The sequence below is a fragment of the Rousettus aegyptiacus genome, unplaced genomic scaffold (genome assembly GCF_014176215.1).
Source record: "Rousettus aegyptiacus isolate mRouAeg1 unplaced genomic scaffold, mRouAeg1.p scaffold_m13_p_5, whole genome shotgun sequence".
Taxonomy (NCBI): Eukaryota; Metazoa; Chordata; class Mammalia; order Chiroptera; family Pteropodidae; genus Rousettus; species Rousettus aegyptiacus.
In genome coordinates this window covers 94,836,743-94,857,089 of record NW_023416308.1, presented here as the reverse complement: position 1 = coordinate 94,857,089, position 20,347 = coordinate 94,836,743, and the positions used below count along the sequence as shown (strand labels likewise).

The window sequence follows — 20,347 nt, the reverse complement described above, 5'->3', positions numbered from 1 at the left end:
CTGTTATCTACTTCTCAGTACAACCATGTGTACCAGAGGTAGAGACCTCGCCAGCCTGAGGGCAGATTCGAACTCGTTTAAGTTAATTACAGAAATCCCATTTCCTTTTGTCAGTAATTAGTTTAAGAGAATGTACTCGACACAATTATGGTTGAGAAAGCATTAGAGAAAGGCTGTCTGTGAGGTTTTAGGGAAGGATTCTCTGATTCCAAGAAAGAGACACAGGAAAGTTGGCCTCTTTATTTCTCCTCATGTAGCCATGTCTGGATGTGACGCCTGGAACTTCTGTAGCCATTTTACCAGCTTGAGCATCAAGCACACACCTGAAGGAAGACAGAACCAAGAGAACTACAGAGATGTGGGACTGGGGATATATAATGTGGGGAGCCTGCCTTATATCCTGGACTTTGTTTTGTGAGATAAAAAATTTCCTTATTGTTAGATTCAGAGTTTCTATTAATCAAAGCCCAAAGTATCATTATTATATATCATTCTACATCAAATACTTCAAAAATCACTTCCTCAGGGAAGCCTTCCCTGAGATCCACCTGCTCAGATTTGCCCTGTCTTCGTATTTTATGCTCTTTTTGCTTCTTGGACTTTTCTTCTATTGCCACAGATAAAAATTATTTAATTTTGATTATTTGATTAATGCATGATATTCTCACCAGACCCTTATCCTGACTGAGAGAATGAGGGGAGGATTCATGGAGGAAGTAAAACTAAAGCTGAATTTTGGAGGGAGAGGAAATTTCTAGGCATAAAAGGTAGTAGGCAAGATTATTCTAGGCAGCTAAAAAAATATGTTCAGAGGCCCAGAGGTGTGCTTTACGCCATAAGTCCAACCAAATCAAATTTTAATTGCAAGGACTTTTAGTTCAGATTTATTGTCAAAATGATATATTTTTTGAGGATGACATAAACAGCTATTTTTGTTTTTAAAATGTCTCCTGTTTTTCAGTTTAAATTCTTCAACAGAGAAATTACCTTCAGTATCACTCAGTTTTTCCATAGAATTCTTTATTTTGCATAAATCCCTTCTACCTATCTAGTAGATATCTATTTACTCACTGTTTAGTGGTCAGCTAGGGGGAGAAATAGAAGCTAGTGAAGGTACTTTGTGACGTGTCATTCTGGTGACCCATGGAGTTATTCCAACTAACTAGACAAGAAGTTAATATTCTCCAAGTCGAATAAGAAAAATGGAACAGATAATGAGTCCTCACTGCCAAATAGGGGTAAATTCTAATCCAAGTTACATCAGATCTATTATGAGTTTGGGGGAAAGTCAAATCTTTAGACTATTATATCCAGGAAATCTAATCATCTTTAGTCAGCACCATCTGCTATAGCTCATAATATGTCATGTCCTATATAATACTTCAGAGATTGTTGCAACTGTATCCAATCCTTCTGTCTCTCCTTTCCAGGGCAGAAATAATTTTCAACAGAGAAGGGACCAGCCAGGCCACAGGGTGCTGGCTTGGAATGCTGTCTTCTAGCAACAAAACATAATATGTAAAAGGTCTAGCTGATTTTGAATATAAGCCACCACTGATTCTTTACATATAGAGTGTAACTGATTCCACATACTAGGCCAATATCATTAGTTTATCATTATACTATAAGGCTTGTAACCTTTGTCGCAACCACAGCATGTCTCCAGCAAAACAAGTGATGATTTCATCTACCATATATATACTTTCCAAATGTAGATCTCCAATACAGGTCTCTGTCCTGAGTTGCATGTGTATATATATTCAACTGCCAAAAGAAATAGCTCAGGGGAAATGCAAGTTTAGTTTGTTCAAAACTGGATTCACTTTCCTGACCATAAGTTTGTTTCTGCTATTGTTGCTTCTCTCCTTGAGAACAGAATCAGCAGTGATTTCTCCCAACTAGATACCTAGGAGACATCCTAGACATCTTCCTCATTCTTCACGTGCAGTGGGGCATCAAGTCTTCTAGATTTAGTCTTCTATCTCCATTCTGTCTCTCAACATTCTAGTTCAATCTTCTTAACTTCTCATCTGGCTTCCTGCAGTAAGTAGATTTATAACCTTATAAGTGGATTTATGGTCTATAGTCTTTCTCATTTACAATTCCCTCTATAATGAAGCCAGATAGATCTTTAAAAAAATGAATATCTGATCAAGGCAGTTTATTGCTTAAAAACCTTTAAATGGCTTCTCACTGCTTTCAAGGTTAAACATCAACTCTTTAGTGAAACATACTTTTTGACATTTCATGACTTGGCCACCATATCTGTCTCCAGCTTCATTTATCTTTTCAAACACTAATCTAACCTCTCTCTTTACAACCTCTGTTATTATACCTAATAATAGTTAACATCTATTGAGTACGTATTCTAAGCTAGGAACTGTGCTAAAGTCTTTACATCAATATTTTCCAAACTTCTCTGATGATATGTATTACCTGGGATGCTTATTAAAAACACAATTGCTGGTCCTTATCCCAGATCCATTGAATCATAATCTTTAAGGAGTGAGGCTGGGAAGTTGTATTGAAAAAATACACACCTGAAGATACCATGGTGACTTTTATCATCTGAGAAGTTTGGGAAAATAATGCTTTACATAAACTTTTGTTTAATACTCATAAAAAGTTAATGAGATGAAAACTGTTATTAGTCTAATTTATAGATAGAAAAGCTGAGGCTTAAAAGAAGAGTTAAGTAATTATCATTGTTACAGTTTGAGCCTAGGCATCCAATTCCAGAACTCACTGTTATGACCTACTCTCTCTCTCTCATTTGTGTGGCAACACATGCTCTGTGTTCACTCTCATTTCTCTATGTCTCTTTTGCCCTTTGACTACTTGGAAAGTCATTTCCCCATCTTTTCCTGGAAAACTTTTAGCCCTCATTCAGCTCAGACTGAAACTTTCATTTTCTTCCCCATTTTAGTTTGCTCGCCTTCCCATGAACCATTCTGTTAACATAACACATCATCATCTATCTTCTTATCTGTTTCCCTACCAGTCTCTGGACAGGTACATCTCAAGTCTTTCTGTGTCCTCAGTCTAGCAGAGTGCTTGGCATATACTAAATATGCAATAAGTATCTGCTGAGTGAATGAAAGTATAATAAGTCACATTAGCTGGGCAAGTACCTGGGGTTTAGATGTTATAAATGGAAGGAGCTAGAGTCACTCCAGAATATTATTTTTTAGGTATTGAACGCTGCCTCTGAGAATCAGGCCATGCCCCTTTTGAATACACCAGTTTTCATTCTAAGAATGTCTTAGGACAGATGAGATGGAGAACCCAATCCATTTTTTTGAAGTTCAAAGGAATCACACATATGTAATATACTATAATAATCCCCATCAAGACCAGAGGATAGGAAAGGACCATAAAGTCCCTATAGAGGCATGGTGTTATAAGGGAAAGAGGAGTCTTTGCTGGCGAAGTGGACTCAATGCCAGAGTCAGAGAATCAGAGGGGCGTGATGATGTGGCCTTGTCACTCTCCATCCAGACTCCCAGTGCCATGGACACAATGAGTGTGAAGAAAAAGTTAAAATATGGTTGGAAGTAGTGTTTTCATTTGATCTGAAGGAAACAGGTAGAGCTCTGCAGTGGTAGCAGTGATCAAGACTTTCAAAATAGGAGGTTTGGTTAGGGCCCAAGATATATGGACTAACAATCTACACACTGCCAGGATTTCAGCAAATGATAGGGCTGAGGCTCCCCTTTTTGGCAGGAGTAGGGAAGGGACTGAGCTCAACCGGAGTGGAATTTCCAAGGCTGGTAGTGACATCTGTGTTCTACCAATGGGGACAAGGCAGTGGCTGTAGAAGAAGCCAAGACCTACAGGTGAATCTGTTCACGGGTTAACAGATATTGTGTCTCTTTATGAAGTTTGCAGGCATCTTGGCTGTACCTTTCCCAGTTGTTAATTGAAGGCAAAGAATGAGGAGAACTGACTCTTGGGTGGGTGTAAGCTATCCAGGCCTTGGGAGTATTCCTTTGGGGTATGAGAAAGTGAGGGAGACTAGAATTTCTCTTAATCTGGCATGCTTGTGTTTGGTATCATAATTTAAGTATTAAAGGAAATGCTGAGATCACCAGGTTGGTGAAGTCTGGAAATCTGGGTAATAGAATTGTTTAATAAAGTGAATAGAACAGATTTTTGAAAACATGAAGACTTTTCCCAGGCATGATACAGTCACATGCAGTCATGAAATATGAGACCTTAGGCAACAGAGCGGAAACATGTTTTACATTAGACAAATTTTATTTGAAACACAGCTTTATTAGAAACAAAAGCTTTCTTTAAAATAGGCGTTATCTGAAGAAAAGTTTTATTTGATACAAAACTATTCATAGGCATTCTGGCAACTCTCATATATAGGGAAAAAATTAGATCATACATGCAATAGGCCAGAAGGGATGTTTTGTTTGGAAAAAAGAGAACAATGATACCACATCTAAAGAGCTGGCATTCTAAATGGTTACAAAGAAAATTCTTGTGAGAAAGGTGACATGTTCAATGTTAAAGAAATTAATACGACAATGAACTGGATCATGGTCTGTGAAGACAAGTAACCTTGCATATCTTACAAATGCTGTCATTGGAATCTTACTGAAATTATAGTTAGGAGATTCAGTTTCTATTCTGAACACTCTGACGTAAGATACGAAGCCTGGACATTACCATGTCCCAGTCAGCGTAAGCTCCTTCTAGATGGCGGGATATCTCAGTTCCTGCTTCATAGCTACGTCGACCATGAAGTAAGCGCCAGTTATCAAAGGTAATCACATCACCTAGACAAAAGATTTTTTTCAATATGAGTAATCATGTGTTTAATATTTGCAGAGCTAGAAAGTACAAAATGCAAAACATCATTGTTACTTAGCTTGCATCAAGAAACAGTATGTTTATTTCTTTATATAAAAGTGTACATTTACTTTTCACATGAATCAAGCCACTGGATGCAAACAGCTTTAGACCTTGTGACATTTAAACTACACAGCCTGGCAGGATCCTGTAGACACCTTTATAATTCTTACTTATGGATTACCTAGGAGTTTGTTAAAAATGAATATTTTAAAATCTGGAGCGTCAATAGAACAGGGACAAGGGCCAGGAATCTACTCTTGAAATTAATTGGTTACTCACCAAGATTCTACTGTTATCTGTTCCACATGCCATATTTGAGAAAAACTGTTCCAAATATTGCTCTAAATGGTTAAGGCCGAAAATAATATAGCCCTTCAGTTGTTTGAGAAAATATGTTCACTGACCTGGATTCATCTTGAAAGTAAACTTGGATTCTTTACAATTCATGAGGTCAACAAAATCCTTCAGAGCAGCATAAAAAGGCTGAACTCTTTCGACAGGTACATCAAATATTGTGTCTCTAGTTGCATTATTGAAGTTGATGCGAACCACTTGGCCTTTATCATCTAATCTATTTTTTTTAAAAGAGAAAAAGTTAAAATATAAAAGTCACAAAGCATCTATTTACATTTCAAGGGGTCAATTTGTCTTGGAAGGTATTCGTGAAATACAGTATTAAAGAATCTAAACACACGTACAGAAGACATTAAGGTTATGTGTGATGCAGTGTATTCATTTATTGTTTCATTTATTCATCTAGCAAGTATTTTTTGAAATCTTGCTACCTAAGTGCCAGAATGATTCAAATTAGTTTAAAATAAATGTTACTGAGAGATGCCAGTTAAAAAGTTTTTATGTTTAGGGAAGAGAATTCATTCTTCATTCTTTGAAACAATAGATTTTACGTATCAAAATATTTTTATAACTCTGTAGGCCAATCACTATGTTTCATCTATTGGGGTTTTAAGTATGATTTTTTTTTTGAGCATTATTAGAAAGAAAGATTTGTTTTTTGTTTTTGTTTTTATTTTTAAGTTTGAAATACACTCTTCTAATTCAATCCCTAGTTTACAGATGGAGAAAGTGAGGAACAGAGGAGAGTCTAGCCCAAGGTACATTCTTTGGATCTATCCATGGCACCTTTTGTGCCGTCCTTTATGTCAGTCACAAGAATATCATGACTTTGAAACTTCTTGGCGGTCTTCCATTCTAGCCACTCTGGTGATCTGTTTTTCCCCCCTAACACTATAATTTCTTAATGATAATGGTTATGGTAGTTATGAGCTCTCTCTTTTAGAGTCCATGCGTGTATCCTTATATATCAGTGACAGAAACTTTGTGATCCATTAATCAAATTAAATCAGAAGTGTGTGCCCCATGGTACATCGTATCAAGCTTCCATTTCCAAGAGTTCACAAATATAGGCAAAAATAATCAATTCCCTTTCTGTCTCGTTGTTTCTCTCTCTCGGTTTCTGTCTCCTTTCACCTGGTATTAAATTTCTACCTGAGAAAACAAGGCCCAAGTTTATTATTTAGCATCCTCAACAATGACATGAGGGGAAATAGCAAGCAAATTAATTATGAGGTCTAGAGAAAGTATTATTTTGAGGGCTGAAAAGTGTTACAAGTGGCTGGCATCTTGCAGAGCAATCTAAAATGCAAAACTGAATCTGAACAAGAAGGAAATTCTGTATGTAACAATGGAATAAAAGAAAGGTCCCAATGCAGGCTATAGGATGAGAAAGGACAACCCCTCTCCCCCACAAAATAAGAAATAACTGGCTATATATTAGCTATACATTAAGGACAAACATTTGAACATAAACCAACAACACGGTGACTTCAAAATGGCAAAAGCAAATCATCATCAGTGATGCCAACAAAAGAACGCAATCAAAAGACCATTGAATCACCTCCTACAATCAGAGTTGGTGCTGTGAATACTCTTTATTCGTTATAACATTATGTTTTATCGAGAGATGTGATGTTTGATGGAACTTCTTGAATTTGTTGTGGGAATGTTACTATGGGTTTCCCCCTACATCTCATTTTATGAGAATCTGTAATAAAAACTTATTCCAGACTTGAGAAACATCTTGAATCTTGCAAGTTAAATATGTTCCCTCCTTGCTTTGCTCTCTAGAAACTCAGAGCTGAAATTAGAATCTATCACCAGTAAATGTGTTGAACTTTATGGAAAACATAGCTAGCTAAAATTTATTTTGCCCTTTCTGAGTCAGAGGGGACATCCATTTATTATATCTAATTCCTACCTTGATTATATGTGGTAAATATTAATATTACTCCCCCTTTTATGATGGCTTAGCAAGTATAAGTCACTTCACCAAGATCCCCCCATTAATAAGGGAAAGGGTTGCATTCACGTGATTGAATTTGGAATCACTAAAAAGCACTGCTATACTTAATCTCACCATTATTATCTTTGTTTGAGTTTCTTCATTTGTTTATTTTTTATTGTACTGTATTATACCTAACTCTGTCAAAGCCTCCAAGATCTTTTTGTACTAGATAGGAGATAAGCATCTCAAAAACAATTAAAAAGTTATCACAAAGAAAAAGAAATAAACACAAACACACAGGAGACCAAGGCCCTCAATGAGTTGAAATTCCTCTTTGTTTCATCTCCTGATGTTAAAAATAAATTTTGAAGTGGATTGATGTTAACCATTTGATATTTTCTAGAGATGTCCCTGAGGCCTTGAAAATAGGCAAATTTTGGAATTTTAATACAAAAGTAACAAAGCTAAATGAGGAATCAGATGGTGAACATTTAGTTAATCTCAGTAAGTAAACTTTTTTTTTTTTTGCCTCTGTTCACTAGCTTTGAAGAATCAGTAACCCTATTGTGTTAGAACAAAATTACAGTTTTTCATGGGTTTTTAAGGTAATTTTTGAATAGTAAAAACTGTTATATTAAAACTGGGAATCTAAGAGTTAGTCTTCCACCTCAATGACCAATCTCTCAGAGAACGTTATTCTGAACTAGAATATATTTCTGATGTTTGCCTTCTCTCACAACCTTTATCCAATCTGTCAGGAAAACACACTGTTTTGACCTACAAAATATATCTGAAAAGGAACACTTCTCCACACTGCCCCCTATTACCATGTGGACCACTCATTTTCAAGGCATCGTCTTCTCTCATGTGACGTCCTGCAGTAACTTCCTAACTAGTCTTCCTGTTCCTGTTGTTGCTTTTCTATACCCCATTTAGCACAGCAGCCAGGATGATCCATTTAAAATGTAAATAAATTTATATGAGTGTCTCTCTTCTTGTCAAAATCTTGCAGCGGCTCCCTATTTCATTAAGAGCGAAAGCCAACAATCTTACGTTAGCTAACAAGGCTCTACATGAATTGATCCCCATTTGGCTTTCCTCTCTTAATACTCAGTTCCACACTGGCCTCCTTGCTTTCTTTTTTACTTTTCTTTTCTTTCTTTCTTTTTTTTTTTTTATGTCTACAGCACCTGGTCTTCCTAGGTGGTCTCCCTCCTTGCTTTCTTTGAACACACCAAACATGTTTTTTAGGGCCTTCTTAGGACCTCTGCTCTAGCTGTTTTTGGAAACTGCTTATCTCCTGAGCAATCTTCCTAATTTAAGTTTTTGCTCAAATATCACTTTCTCAGTAAAACTTTTCCTCATCACATTATTTAATGATGTAAGTTCCATCCTTTTTAAGTCTTCAGCTCTACAGATTCCCCTTATTCTGCCCTATTTTTCCTTTTTTTATTAAGCACTTACAAATGTTTTAACATTCACTATAATTTACTCATTTGTTAAATGGATCTTTCTTTTGTTCACTGACATATCCCATGCATCAGAAATAGGACTGGCCTCAAAAAATATTTGTTGAATGAATAAACAAAGGCTCTATATGTATATCAGAAAACTGAATGAGTACACACAGGATTTAAAGATTAATTAAATGTGTTTATTTTCATATTATTTGGCTATTTCTCCTGAAAGAATACAACTCACTTCTAAAATTGGAAACACCCCAAATTGCATCAACTGAGTGATAATTAAATAAACCATGTCCTAGAAACACACTATAATTCTCAAATTAAAGGATAAATTTATGGCCTTCATAGATACTTAAAAAATTATGAACAAGTAATTATCAAATGAGAAGAAAACACAAAATGTTCTTTGTAGGGAACAGATGATTTTTGTTGGCATCAGTTTGGGGAGACATCCCTGTTTCATTCTTAGCCTGTGTGGTTCGGATGAGGCTGACTTTGCTCCAGAGATGAACATATGATCCAGGAATGGCCAATCAGAATTGTCTGACATTTTGTCTACAGTGATTGCCTTGAGGATACACTTGGACACAAATTGGGCAGTGAATCATTCAGCTTTGTTGTAGCTATTTACAAATAAGTACTTTTAGTGTGCTGTAATTACCAGCTCTAAGGATAATGAAAACTTGGAGCTTCCATTGATTATCTTTGAAAATGTAGCCAACACATAGGATGGTAAAGCCAAGAGGCGAAGTAAAAAGAGATCAATTTCAGACAACATCGTTTACCTCCTGGATTTAATTTGTGTTAGATTCTTTCACTTCTGACTGGTACAATCACACTGGTTATAACTACATAGAATCTATATTTTAAAAATTAAGTGGACATGAAGTCTTAGCTATTTCTCATATTAAGAATAGAGATTTTATGAAATTTGATAAAGAACTTTTTATGGTGAAAAGTTTTTCTTTATCTTCCCTTTTAAAATTGGATTAAAGTGTTAATAAAAAGTAAAACTCTGGAGTTAATAGAAGCTTTCTACAGTTTAAGCTTTAGGTTCATGACATTTTTACTCTCAACTGTTTTATTGCTGTGAGAAATTTATAAATAGCACTTACTCTATAATTTTGTGTTTGGATTGTACAGAGTAATCGCAGTAATCCACTCCAATATCTGTGAAGTCCACAAAAGTGGAGGACAAAATCTGAAATGCTTGCGGATTTTTTTCCTTGAGCTTTCGGCACACATTAAATCCGTCTACAATTTCTGATTCACCCCCAGTGACAGTTTGTTTTATGCAGTGCAGAAGCTGAACCTATAAAGAGAAATATGTTTGAAAATGACATACACTTACGTATTCTGACACTGTGTTAAAGAAAGATACAGAAGGATATGGATGCACCAAAATTGACAAACCTTTTTCACCTGTCTTTGTGTAGCAGAGAACGAACGAGTAGGGAGAAAAAGTAGCTTGTACTTAACATTTTATGATTCAGACCTTGTTATAACTGAAGACATGAGCACAGGCATAATAATGTTCATTAGTAAATGAAGGCACAGATAACAGCTGCATGAGCACTTCATGATGGAGCATTTATATGTTGATGTTGGCTTTATGAAGGAGGTGGAATTTTATCTGGGTAAAGGAGGAAGGATAAGATTTTGAATCAAATAGAATGGAGACAGCAAATCAGGTGGCAATGATGAAATGCACATGTCAGGGTATATCAAAAAGTTTGGCTGCAGTAGAGGGTCACACCTGTGAATAGTAGATCCAGTTGGAAAGGTAATTTGGAACCTCATCATGGAGAGTCTTAAATGTCAGATGAAGGATTTTGGGCTTTCTCTAGTGTACAGAGGAGAATCATTAAAGGCTTTTGAATATAGAAGTCAAAATTGAATTTTGACTATTAGTCCAGTGGTGCTACATGGGATAAGTTTTCTTAAGGGGGACCTAGTGAGAGAGTAACTACTTGGGAGTCTAATGCAGTAGTTCAGATGTAAGGATAAGAAGGGAATAAGGTAGGGTGGGGCTATGAGGAGAGATAAACCCAAGAAACACTGGGTATGCGAAACCAAAAGGCTAGTGTTAGGTGTTTTTACTATGATTTAGGGGAAAATGTTTAATATTATTTCAGTTTGAAAAGCAAACATAGTAAAATTTTAAAAATATTTCTCGAGTGGAGTTTGTTTGTTTTCCTTGGTTATATGACTCCTTTTGGTAAGTCAGCATGGGTGAGTGATTTTGAATACCTAAATTTAGGCCCCAATTTCCTGCTTGAAAAAACTAACACTATGCAGCTGTGACAATCTTATTCTTACCGAGTGAAATAAAAATCAAAACCAATGTCTCACAGTTCTTGCAGAAAGGAAGAGGCAATACGATCAAAGGCCTAGACTAGGGGGATATCAATATGAGTGAGAAAAACATCCATATAGCTTGCTCATTTCCATAGATTGCTTAGAACAGTGCAGTTCATTAGAACTTTCTGCAATGGTGGAAATGTTCTACGCTGCCCTATATCGTCATCAATAGTCCCACATGGCTATTGTGTATTTGAAATATGGTTAGAATAACTGAGGAACTGAATTTTAGGTTTTTTTCAAAACATAAGTAATTTAAATTAAAATTTAAATAGTCATTTGTGGCTACTATATTAAATAATGCAGGTCTAGAACACAAATCCTGCCACCCTTTTAAAACTGCATTAATTTTTTCAATGTTTTAAATTTTATACATACTTATTCTCAAATTATGATTGTGTCATGCACACTTACTAATCCTTCGCTATGTTCTTTAGAATTTGATACATTTATCTCCATTTTAAAGGTGAAGAAACTGATACCCAGAGGTGAAAAAAAATTGTCTGGCTAGTAAAATCTCAGCTAATGAGTGGTAAAACTGGTATTCAGACTTTGGTTTATTTGCCTTAAAATCTTCATACAGCAAGTTCCTTTCCTATAAAAAGAGACATTTCTCTACAGTACTCTTAATAATTCAGTATTGTGTAGTATGTGTCTATGCGCTTTGTAAACTTAAAAATTCCACTTCAGATTGATGATGCCTTATTTTCTGATGTTAGGAGAGAACTGGTCTAAGTTGGTAATTGTTCAGCTCTTAAACTGATGCTAATTTTTCTAAACTCAAAAAAATATGTGCCTAAGCTGACCAAGTCATTGTAGGAAACTACCTCATCACCAGGGCATTGAGGAGTGAAGCAACTGGATTAAAAGAAGATGAAATGAAAATCTCAGCCTTAATGTGCCAAACTCCAAGAAGGCAAAACAATAGCATAACATTGTCTCTGGGAGAATCAATATTCTTTAATTTTGTTTTTTAGATTTTCCATAATGAAGTCACAGAATATTTCAAATATAAATCTTTAACAAAAGTCATCTGATGTCTTTTACATATGGCAAGGCCAAGTAATAATCTTCTGTTATATACTTATATTTTAATATAATCTTATGAAAGAAAAAAGATGATGGAGCCAGATAACACTTTCACTGCTAATTCAAAAAGTAAATAGATGTTTGATGAGTATAAAATCCAACTTCATTTCATATAAGTCATTCAGAACTAAAAACATTTTCTTTCTAAATGTTACTTTATGGCAGCATGTGACTTTTGGCCCAGACAAAGAAGTGAGCGAAGCAACATCTGCGTTTCATTAAAGATGTGCTTCCTTGTCCCTGACCCATATGATCCAAATTGATCAAACTGAATTCTCAGCAGGTAACTTTTCCAGATCATTTCGTCTGTACTGAAAAGAACATTGACTTGTTCTGTTTGTTATGAAAACACTTGAACTTTGGGCCAAAAACCCCTGAAAAATTCAAAATGGAAACTTGAACAATAACATGAAGAGGTGCCTATATTTTAACTATTCTTTTACTAGGATGTAGACATTTCAGGAATCATCTTTTAAAATCTCCTATTGAGTCGTGTAGCTTTGGATGTTTCATTTGCGGATGGAGACAGGTACAACTTTATGGCATTTCATTGCTTCTTGATAGCATGTCAGTTAAGTCTCTACTACATGAAAGGTCCTTGGTTAAATCTTGAAATACAGAAAAGTATAAGATTCAGTTGCTGTATTTAAAGGGTTTCTAACATATGACAATGTCTATAAATATTCATCACATTATATAAATTTGGAAATTAGAAAGTCCAACTCAAGACCAGTATGGTGTGGTGAAAAAGCTAGATTGAGTCCTGGATTCACTTCCAAACTCCCTGTTAATCAGATGTCACCTCGTGAAAGTATTTAACTTTGCTGTGTGTATTTCCTCATTGGACATAAAAAGACATGATCCATCCTGTTTTACCTTAAAGGAATGCTGAGAGATCAGATAAAGTAATGTAAGTAAAAATGCTTTGAAAGATTACAAAATGCTATGAAAATGTCAAGGACTATACTATACTTTAGGAATATTTATGAAGTCATTTAATCACTTTACTATAAGCTTTCAATTTTAACCCAGAAACAAAACCTGAACTCATTAAAACAAACAAACAAACAAGCAAACAAACAAAAAACCAGCAGATAATTTAAAAATTCAAATAGAAGCTTTAGTTTTCTGGTCTAATTTTAAAAACTTTATTCCATATAACTTTCCAACTATATTTAGCAGATAAACTGAGCTGATTATTTTGGCTTTTAACCTTATAATGTTTTAGAAAATTTTTGGACCACAATTAGAGTAAATCACATTGTGTATCTTTTCCTCCCCCAAACCCCATCTCCAAAAATTACTATGGCAGTCATTTCACTGTCATTATTTAGTTCAAAGAAATCATCTGGTATTTTACAATCAACAAAATAATTTAAAATGTGAAGTCAATTTAAAATTTAATTAATTTAAAATTTAACTAGACCAGCTTAGTTAGTACTGGTGAGGACAATAGATAAAAATGAGGGCACAGGAAAAACTTGTTCCGTCAGCATGATGGAAAAAACTGAGTAATTTTCATTTTCATCTATCTTATCTTCATTAACTAGAGAATAATTCCAAATTTCTCCGTCTATTTATCTTTAAAGATATAAATTTCTGTGTAGTTATTTCATTTAGTCCCATTTAACTCTAAAAATAGGAACAAAATATCCTTTCAAAGGTAGCTTTCTGATTATTTGTTTCTTGGTTTAGCAAAAACAATGCTTTTGTAAAATGTTGCTGGTTTTATAAAATGAGGGTCCTCCTAGAAATTCTGGAGGATTTGTGGTTCCATGTCCAACATTTCCTTCCTTGACAATAAATCTTGACTGGAGAGCAGATAGTTTCCAAACATAGACAGAGCTATTCTGCTTCTTGAATTCAGACCCCTTGTAGTATGCCTTTGCAGTTTTTCCCATAAAAGGTGGTCTCTACTTCCTCATCTCTTGAATCTGACCAAAACTTATGACTTGCTTTGACCAAAAAAATAAATAGATAAGTAAAATATGGCAGAAGTGACATTGTGTCTATCACTACCTTAAGTCTTGAGGGGCCTTGTATATTTTGGCTTGTTCCCTGGAAACTTTGTCAGCTGCCACATGCATAAGTCTGGGATAGCCAGCTGAAAAGATAGATCAAGTGGAGCAGGGACAGCCATCCCAGCTACTACCTAGGTTAACTAGCCCCTAGCCAACTCAGCAGTAGCAGAACTGCCCAGATAGATGGAGGCAGCCCAAACATAAAAGCATGACCTAAGTAAATGTTCCTTTAAGTCATTTAGTTATGGAGTGGTGTTTTTTGTTTGTTTGTTTGTTTTGCAATAATAGTTAATTAATATGAATGATGGCCATGTGACTTTGTAGGAAAAATCCTACATTATGTTCCCTTATGTTCCCTTGTTTTCTTTGACCTTTTTTAAATTCTCCTGGGAATTGTAAATGTGCAAAAGGACCTCAAAATGTACCGCTGTGGTTAAATGTATTTGCAAAGCAAAAGTGCCAGTGGTTATTTCCAGGAAGAAACAAAAATTTTTAAAAAAACATACATGAAATTCTTCTATCCCTTGGGAATGTGAAGCTATTTAGGATTTAGGTACAGAGATCTTGTGAGTTTGGATTGTGTTTGAAGAAATATCTACGTAAGATAAATTAACTAGTGAAACATATAATTTTCTAGGCTCAAAATATAGGATATTGGTCCTTGGCCTGCCTTATGGAAAATATTTTGAAGCTCACCTTACCCCAGGTGGATGATGGAGGGCTGGATAATCAGTGTGAAAACTTAGCTTCCCAGTTGTGTAAGCTACATTGTTTGCGTTGATTTTGTCTTGCACTTGCCAAGTATGTCTGTAAAATACAAGAAACATATGTTTAAACAGGCTCTTTCTAAGCCAGAGGAAATGTGTCAGAATGAACTTGATACATGGGGGAAATGGAAACTTCATTTTATGAAATAATTACCTTAATGACCATCAGCCAAGAAAGATATGCTGACTTTTTTTTGTCTAAAGTAACCATTCCGAATTAGCATCTCCTCACTGCTCTTTTCCTCTCCAAATTAGGATACATCTGTCTAGCCTACAGTTTATAAAGAGGTATATGTGAAATTGGAGATTATGTTTTTTCATAGCTGTAGTGCTTTTTTATAAATAATTTATTGAGGTGAAATTCACATAACATAAAACCAACCATTTTAAAATAAATGATTCAGTGGCATTTAATACCTTTAAATTTTGGTAGTCACCACCTCTATCTATCTAGTTTCAAAACATTTCCATTACTCTAAATTAAAACTTCTTACCTATTAAAAAGTTTCTTCCCATTTTGCATAGTCATAGTATAGTTTAACATGTTCCCCCATCCTCTGTGTTTCTGGGAAATTGGCAGCTAAATGTAGGGCCTTGGACAGACTCAATTCTTGGCAAAACTTAGATGGCATTATTTTATTACAAGATACAGAATGTCTGGATTTTTTTCTCTTTGTGATGTTTGCTCACAGCTATGTCCATCAATTCACTAGGAGTCCCAAAGAGTGAAATACAAAAGAATAATTTCTTTTTATTTATCAGTTGAAAAATATTTTAAAAGATCCGCTTTCCCTCATCTACTATTTGGTTACCCCATACAATATCTACATAGGAATAATGAGATAAATGCTTGATTATTTCCCATTATTTAGTATTTGGCAATGTAATGGATTAGTTTTCTACCCCTCCAAGATGCCTAACTAGTTAAAAAAATTATTGATGAAAATGTATTAAAACTAGGTAGAAATAATTGTTTGAAAACATTGTTATTGGAATAAATGACCCAGAACTGTACACTTTAAAATGGTTAATTTTGTGTTATGCCAATTTTTATCTGTTTTATCAAAAAAATGTAACTTGGCTTAAAAGTTAAAAGATGTTAATTAACAAAAGAACTAGGGATTACTTGCAACTCTGTGACAAGAAAAGAAACCATTATTCAGATTTTGTAAAGCTTTTCCCTCAGAAGTCTGAGACAATGGGTAATTGGAAGGAAGTTGTGTTTCCAAATGAACCAAAGCTGTTTTGAAAGAAAAGTCACTATATATTTTATATATATATATATATATATATATATATATATATATATATATAGTAATATCTATTTATTTATTTATGTTCACAATTATCACATTATTTATTGATAAATATATATTGAATACCTATTCTATTCCAGGTATTGTTTTTGCTTTAGAGATAGAGCAGGAAACAAAAAAGACAAATTACCAAATCTAACATCACATAGAGATAAGTGCTATTAAGAAAATAAAGCAAGGTAAGAAGATAAGAATTGGAGGTCAGAAGAATATCATGACAGAGATGATGCTTTGGGAAGTGCTCTTTTAGAAAGAGCTGGAAATTTTCATAGAAACCTGAATAAAATCAGGAAAGGAAAACTGTGAATTTCTGAGAGATGTATTTTAGGCAGAGGAATTTGAAGAAAAGGTAGTGTTTCTTCCCCCATTCTCTGGGGTTGAGGATAAAACTAGCTACTTTGCTCTGATTTTTTTTTCCTCATTTAAATTCAGGATGGAAAGCCTGGTATATGTTTTAGTAAAGGTTAAAGAGCTATCCACATGTGACCATGAACTGAAAAGAGACCCAGTGAAAAGAGAAAAGGAGTATATACAGCCTGCTGCAGCTCATTTCAAGTATGAGTCAGGCAATCCATTACATTTAGTGACTATAGCCAAGAAATACATGTTCTCTATAAAGTTCATGCCACTCCAAATCCCATATATAATACAGATAAAGACTGCTGTCAACATCAGCATTCCAAGAATAAACACATAGGAAGGGATTTAAGGAGACAAAAAAGTAACTTTAAGTTGTGGAATATATAATAACTTTTGACTAAGAAGATGATGCTGTTGAAACTGTCAGTAGGAAATGACTATATTTAGATTTTCTTTTCAAGAGTGATGATGGTTTTGCATTGATTCACCTACGTTGTCTTTCCTGGTTTCTCCTACGATCAAGGGTTAATTAACTGAGTTTTGCTACAGCCAAGAGCTGGCTGAGATTCAAGGCGCAAGCTTTAGCCAGGGAACAGCTCTCTTTGTTTAACATTAACTCACTTCTACAGGAATGGAGCCTATGATTTGGCTTCATCAGAGCAGTTCTTCAGCTCTCTGAACTAACTGGCAGGGGATGATCAACATTTTTTAGCCCTAAAGTATCTTAGGCACGGTATGAGATGTATAGTCTAAAAGTCTGTGCTCATGGATGATGATAAATCCCAGGAAAGGAGTGAGCCAATTCCAATCATAAAACATTCTCCTAATAGTTTTAGCATAAGTCTGGAAAAATCCTAGAAATGTCATTTGGTCTACTTTTCTACATCCTTATAGAAATAAATCATGCTGAGAAGGCTCCTGCTGATTGTCTAAGACTCTAAGTTTTCATTTAACCTTCCCAGATCCAAATCTCCAATGAAACGCAGCAGAAATAAATGCAAACATGATCCAGCGGCCTGTGTAGAAACCATTTTTCAAAAGCCCTCTTGTGGAGCTTTAGTGAGATAAAGGTGTACTTACATGCACCTCTCATTAGAGACACATTCTAAAGTTGTTCTACGTAAGGCAACAACTCAAGCAGATTATCAAAAATTGTCAAGAGTGAAGCAGAGGTGCTGGGCCAGATTCTTCTAAAACCAAAGAGGCAGGCATCTTAATCCAATGGTATAGACTTGGTATTGTGCTACATATAATCCTGCTTTTGCCAAAGATGCAATTTTCAACAAAGCTAAATGAATAAAGATGCTACTTAAAAACAAACAAACAAAAAAACCACTGAGCCATTCATGTCATTTTCAACATTTAATTAGAAGTTTCCCTTATCTCTTTCTCATCTATTTAAGGGTTTTGTCAAAAGCTCCTGTACATTAAAATCACGAGTTTTAGAGAATATTTCATGGGTTTGGCTTAAATGTTAATTCACTAGATTCACCCAAATCCAGTCATAGATATCATGACATTTCATGATATTTATAGTGTTTTGTCACAAATTTGAAAACTTCAGTGTTTATAAAATGCTTAAATGTTGTTTTTGTAGATTTATCCTTTATACCCTTGGTGATAGATTTTATACTCTTTTGGTTAGTGGCTCGCACTTGGAAAATCATGCTGGATTTATCTGTAATCTTTGCCTTTTCTGAAGTACTACTTATATGAAAAGATGTGCTACATCTGCCACTTGGATTTATTATCACCAGCAGCTACGACCCCCAGTTGACCTGCTGTAAGCTCTTCTTGCAGATTATGGAAGAATACCTTCTTTTGAACATCATTACCTAACCCATTGGACTGAAAACATAATGCTTCACATTTTATTTTTTTTTTAAATTTTAACTTGGAAAAGAATCTTCTAGCTAAATTAACAAAAATTTTTATAGTCAGCCATCCAAAGGAATATCAGTTTGCATGTTATTTCTAACTACAGTTGTAACATATTCACATATGACTTCCCAGAAGCAATCACTCACCAGAGCTCCAGACATTTATTTTCCCATTATCATTTATTAGACACATACAATGGGCCAGGAACTGAGGGTGCAGAATAGAATAAAACAAACTTGTACCTCTTGAAACTTACAGTCTGTAGGGAAGACAAATTAGTATGATTTATTTTCCAAAGCTAAAGTACAAGCTGTTATGAGTGTGAAGAAGTGAAGATTAAATGCAGCCTGAAGATTGAATAGAATTTGCCTAGAAAAGTAAAAGTCATTGTAGGAAGAAGTAATAGCATGTTAGAAGGCCCAATGGAGAGAGAGAACATAGCCTAAGAGGAGTAAGAGAAGTTCAGTTTGGGCTGGAGTGGAGAGGGTTTCCTCTGTTTATTCTTGGTTCCTTTTCAAATTTCTGCTTTTCTTATTATCCTGTAAAGTCTTAGAAAAATATTTTGTTACATTAGGGAACTGAGTTCGAACATTCTTTATCTCATAGCAATTAATCCTCTATCAAAAATGTTTATTAATTGAGAACATGGACTCTAGAATAGTGAATTGTGTTATTTTCCTGATTGTCTGACTATTAACTTTAATTTTAGCCTAAGATATATATTATAAGTCTATTTAATCCATTAATACTTTAGCCATCAATTATTGTTGTTGCCTTATTTCTAGCAAGAGGGTTATGCTTGTTTGTAAACAATGCTTGACAAAATTGATAGAATTATGTTTTAAAAAGTCATATTTTCAGTTCTACTTGTATTATGGACACACATTTACATTGCATTTATTTTTGAATATTAAAATTTTTATACCATTTTTTATGTGAGAATTAATATCCCAAATGCAAACTACAAAAATAACAGTAACTTTTCTGACATCTAATATCATACTTAGTCTATTAAACTAATATGGAAATCTCTATGATACATAAAGATGCAAAGTAAACAAGTAAATAAGGGAAATTCTAAGGTTATCGTGGTGGCATAGCTTTTAATTTCTTTGAATATTGCCTACAAAACATCTAGTGTGTACACCCAAAAATTCATGGACAACATTTAATCAAAATTAGATGACACGATATTTCCGTGAACTCCCCAAATGAGTGGGTATAGAGATAAACCTGCCAAAGCCATAATGTGGGGTATGAGCAAGTGTGTAGGAGAAAGGAGAGGGAAGCAGCTAGGTACCTGAAGGATGTGAAAAATTCCGAAATCACTAATATATTTACCGGAATGTGAGGTAGGGCAATTTGAGAAGGGCAGTTCAACTGGAAAGGGGATTTTCACTTTTCAGTACAGCTGAGTATAAGAAGTCCATCCATGGAAAGGCCCCATAAACTCTTAAAAATTTACCAAACTCCCTTCCATGATAAAACTTCCTTCTGAGAAACAGACTCCAAACTGAGCATTACAGGGACAAAAGAAAAAGGCCTAGGTAAAAATAAAGCAAAGGAACCAGGAGATCTTAGAATGTTATCAGCCATAGTTTTGAAATATAGGTTAAAACTGTAAGTTACAAAAGATTTCTAAATAATATCTGAAGAAAGCAAATTTCACATAAAAATCAGCAACATAAAACGATTAAGTTCTAGTGTCATAGATATGTTAAGGAAAAAAAAGAGAATATCACAATAGCACACCTACAGACTACATATCAGAAAATATTTTTTTCTATTTCTAACTTCTGTTTTTATATCTACTTCTAATGAACAAAAAAACTTTAATAAACGGAATAATATATGAAAGAATAATCTACATGAGAATCAAACCTGGATGATATATTCAGGGAAAAAAATTTAAAAATCATTA

The 20,347-nt window shown here is 34.6% G+C and overlaps 1 protein-coding gene across 3 annotated transcripts in view; it reads right to left on the bottom strand.

Moving 5' to 3' along the window:
• Positions 1 to 4,243: 4,243 nt before the first annotated feature.
• BBOX1 (gamma-butyrobetaine hydroxylase 1) overlaps positions 4,244 to 20,347 on the bottom strand; it is a 58,151-nt gene continuing 42,047 nt past the window's right edge. For 2 of the 3 annotated variants that reach the window (XM_016147421.2, XM_016147420.2), the window contains exons 5-8: positions 14,804 to 14,909; positions 9,747 to 9,943; positions 5,268 to 5,434; positions 4,244 to 4,787 (exon numbers count right to left, since the gene is read on the bottom strand). In XM_016147421.2, coding sequence (XP_016002907.1) covers positions 4,627 to 4,787; positions 5,268 to 5,434; positions 9,747 to 9,943; positions 14,804 to 14,909 — 631 coding nt within the window. In that variant the 3' untranslated portion in view covers positions 4,244 to 4,626. The remainder of the gene's footprint in view (positions 4,788 to 5,267; positions 5,435 to 9,746; positions 9,944 to 14,803; positions 14,910 to 20,347) is intronic. The other variant, XM_016147419.2, reaches the window with a different exon arrangement.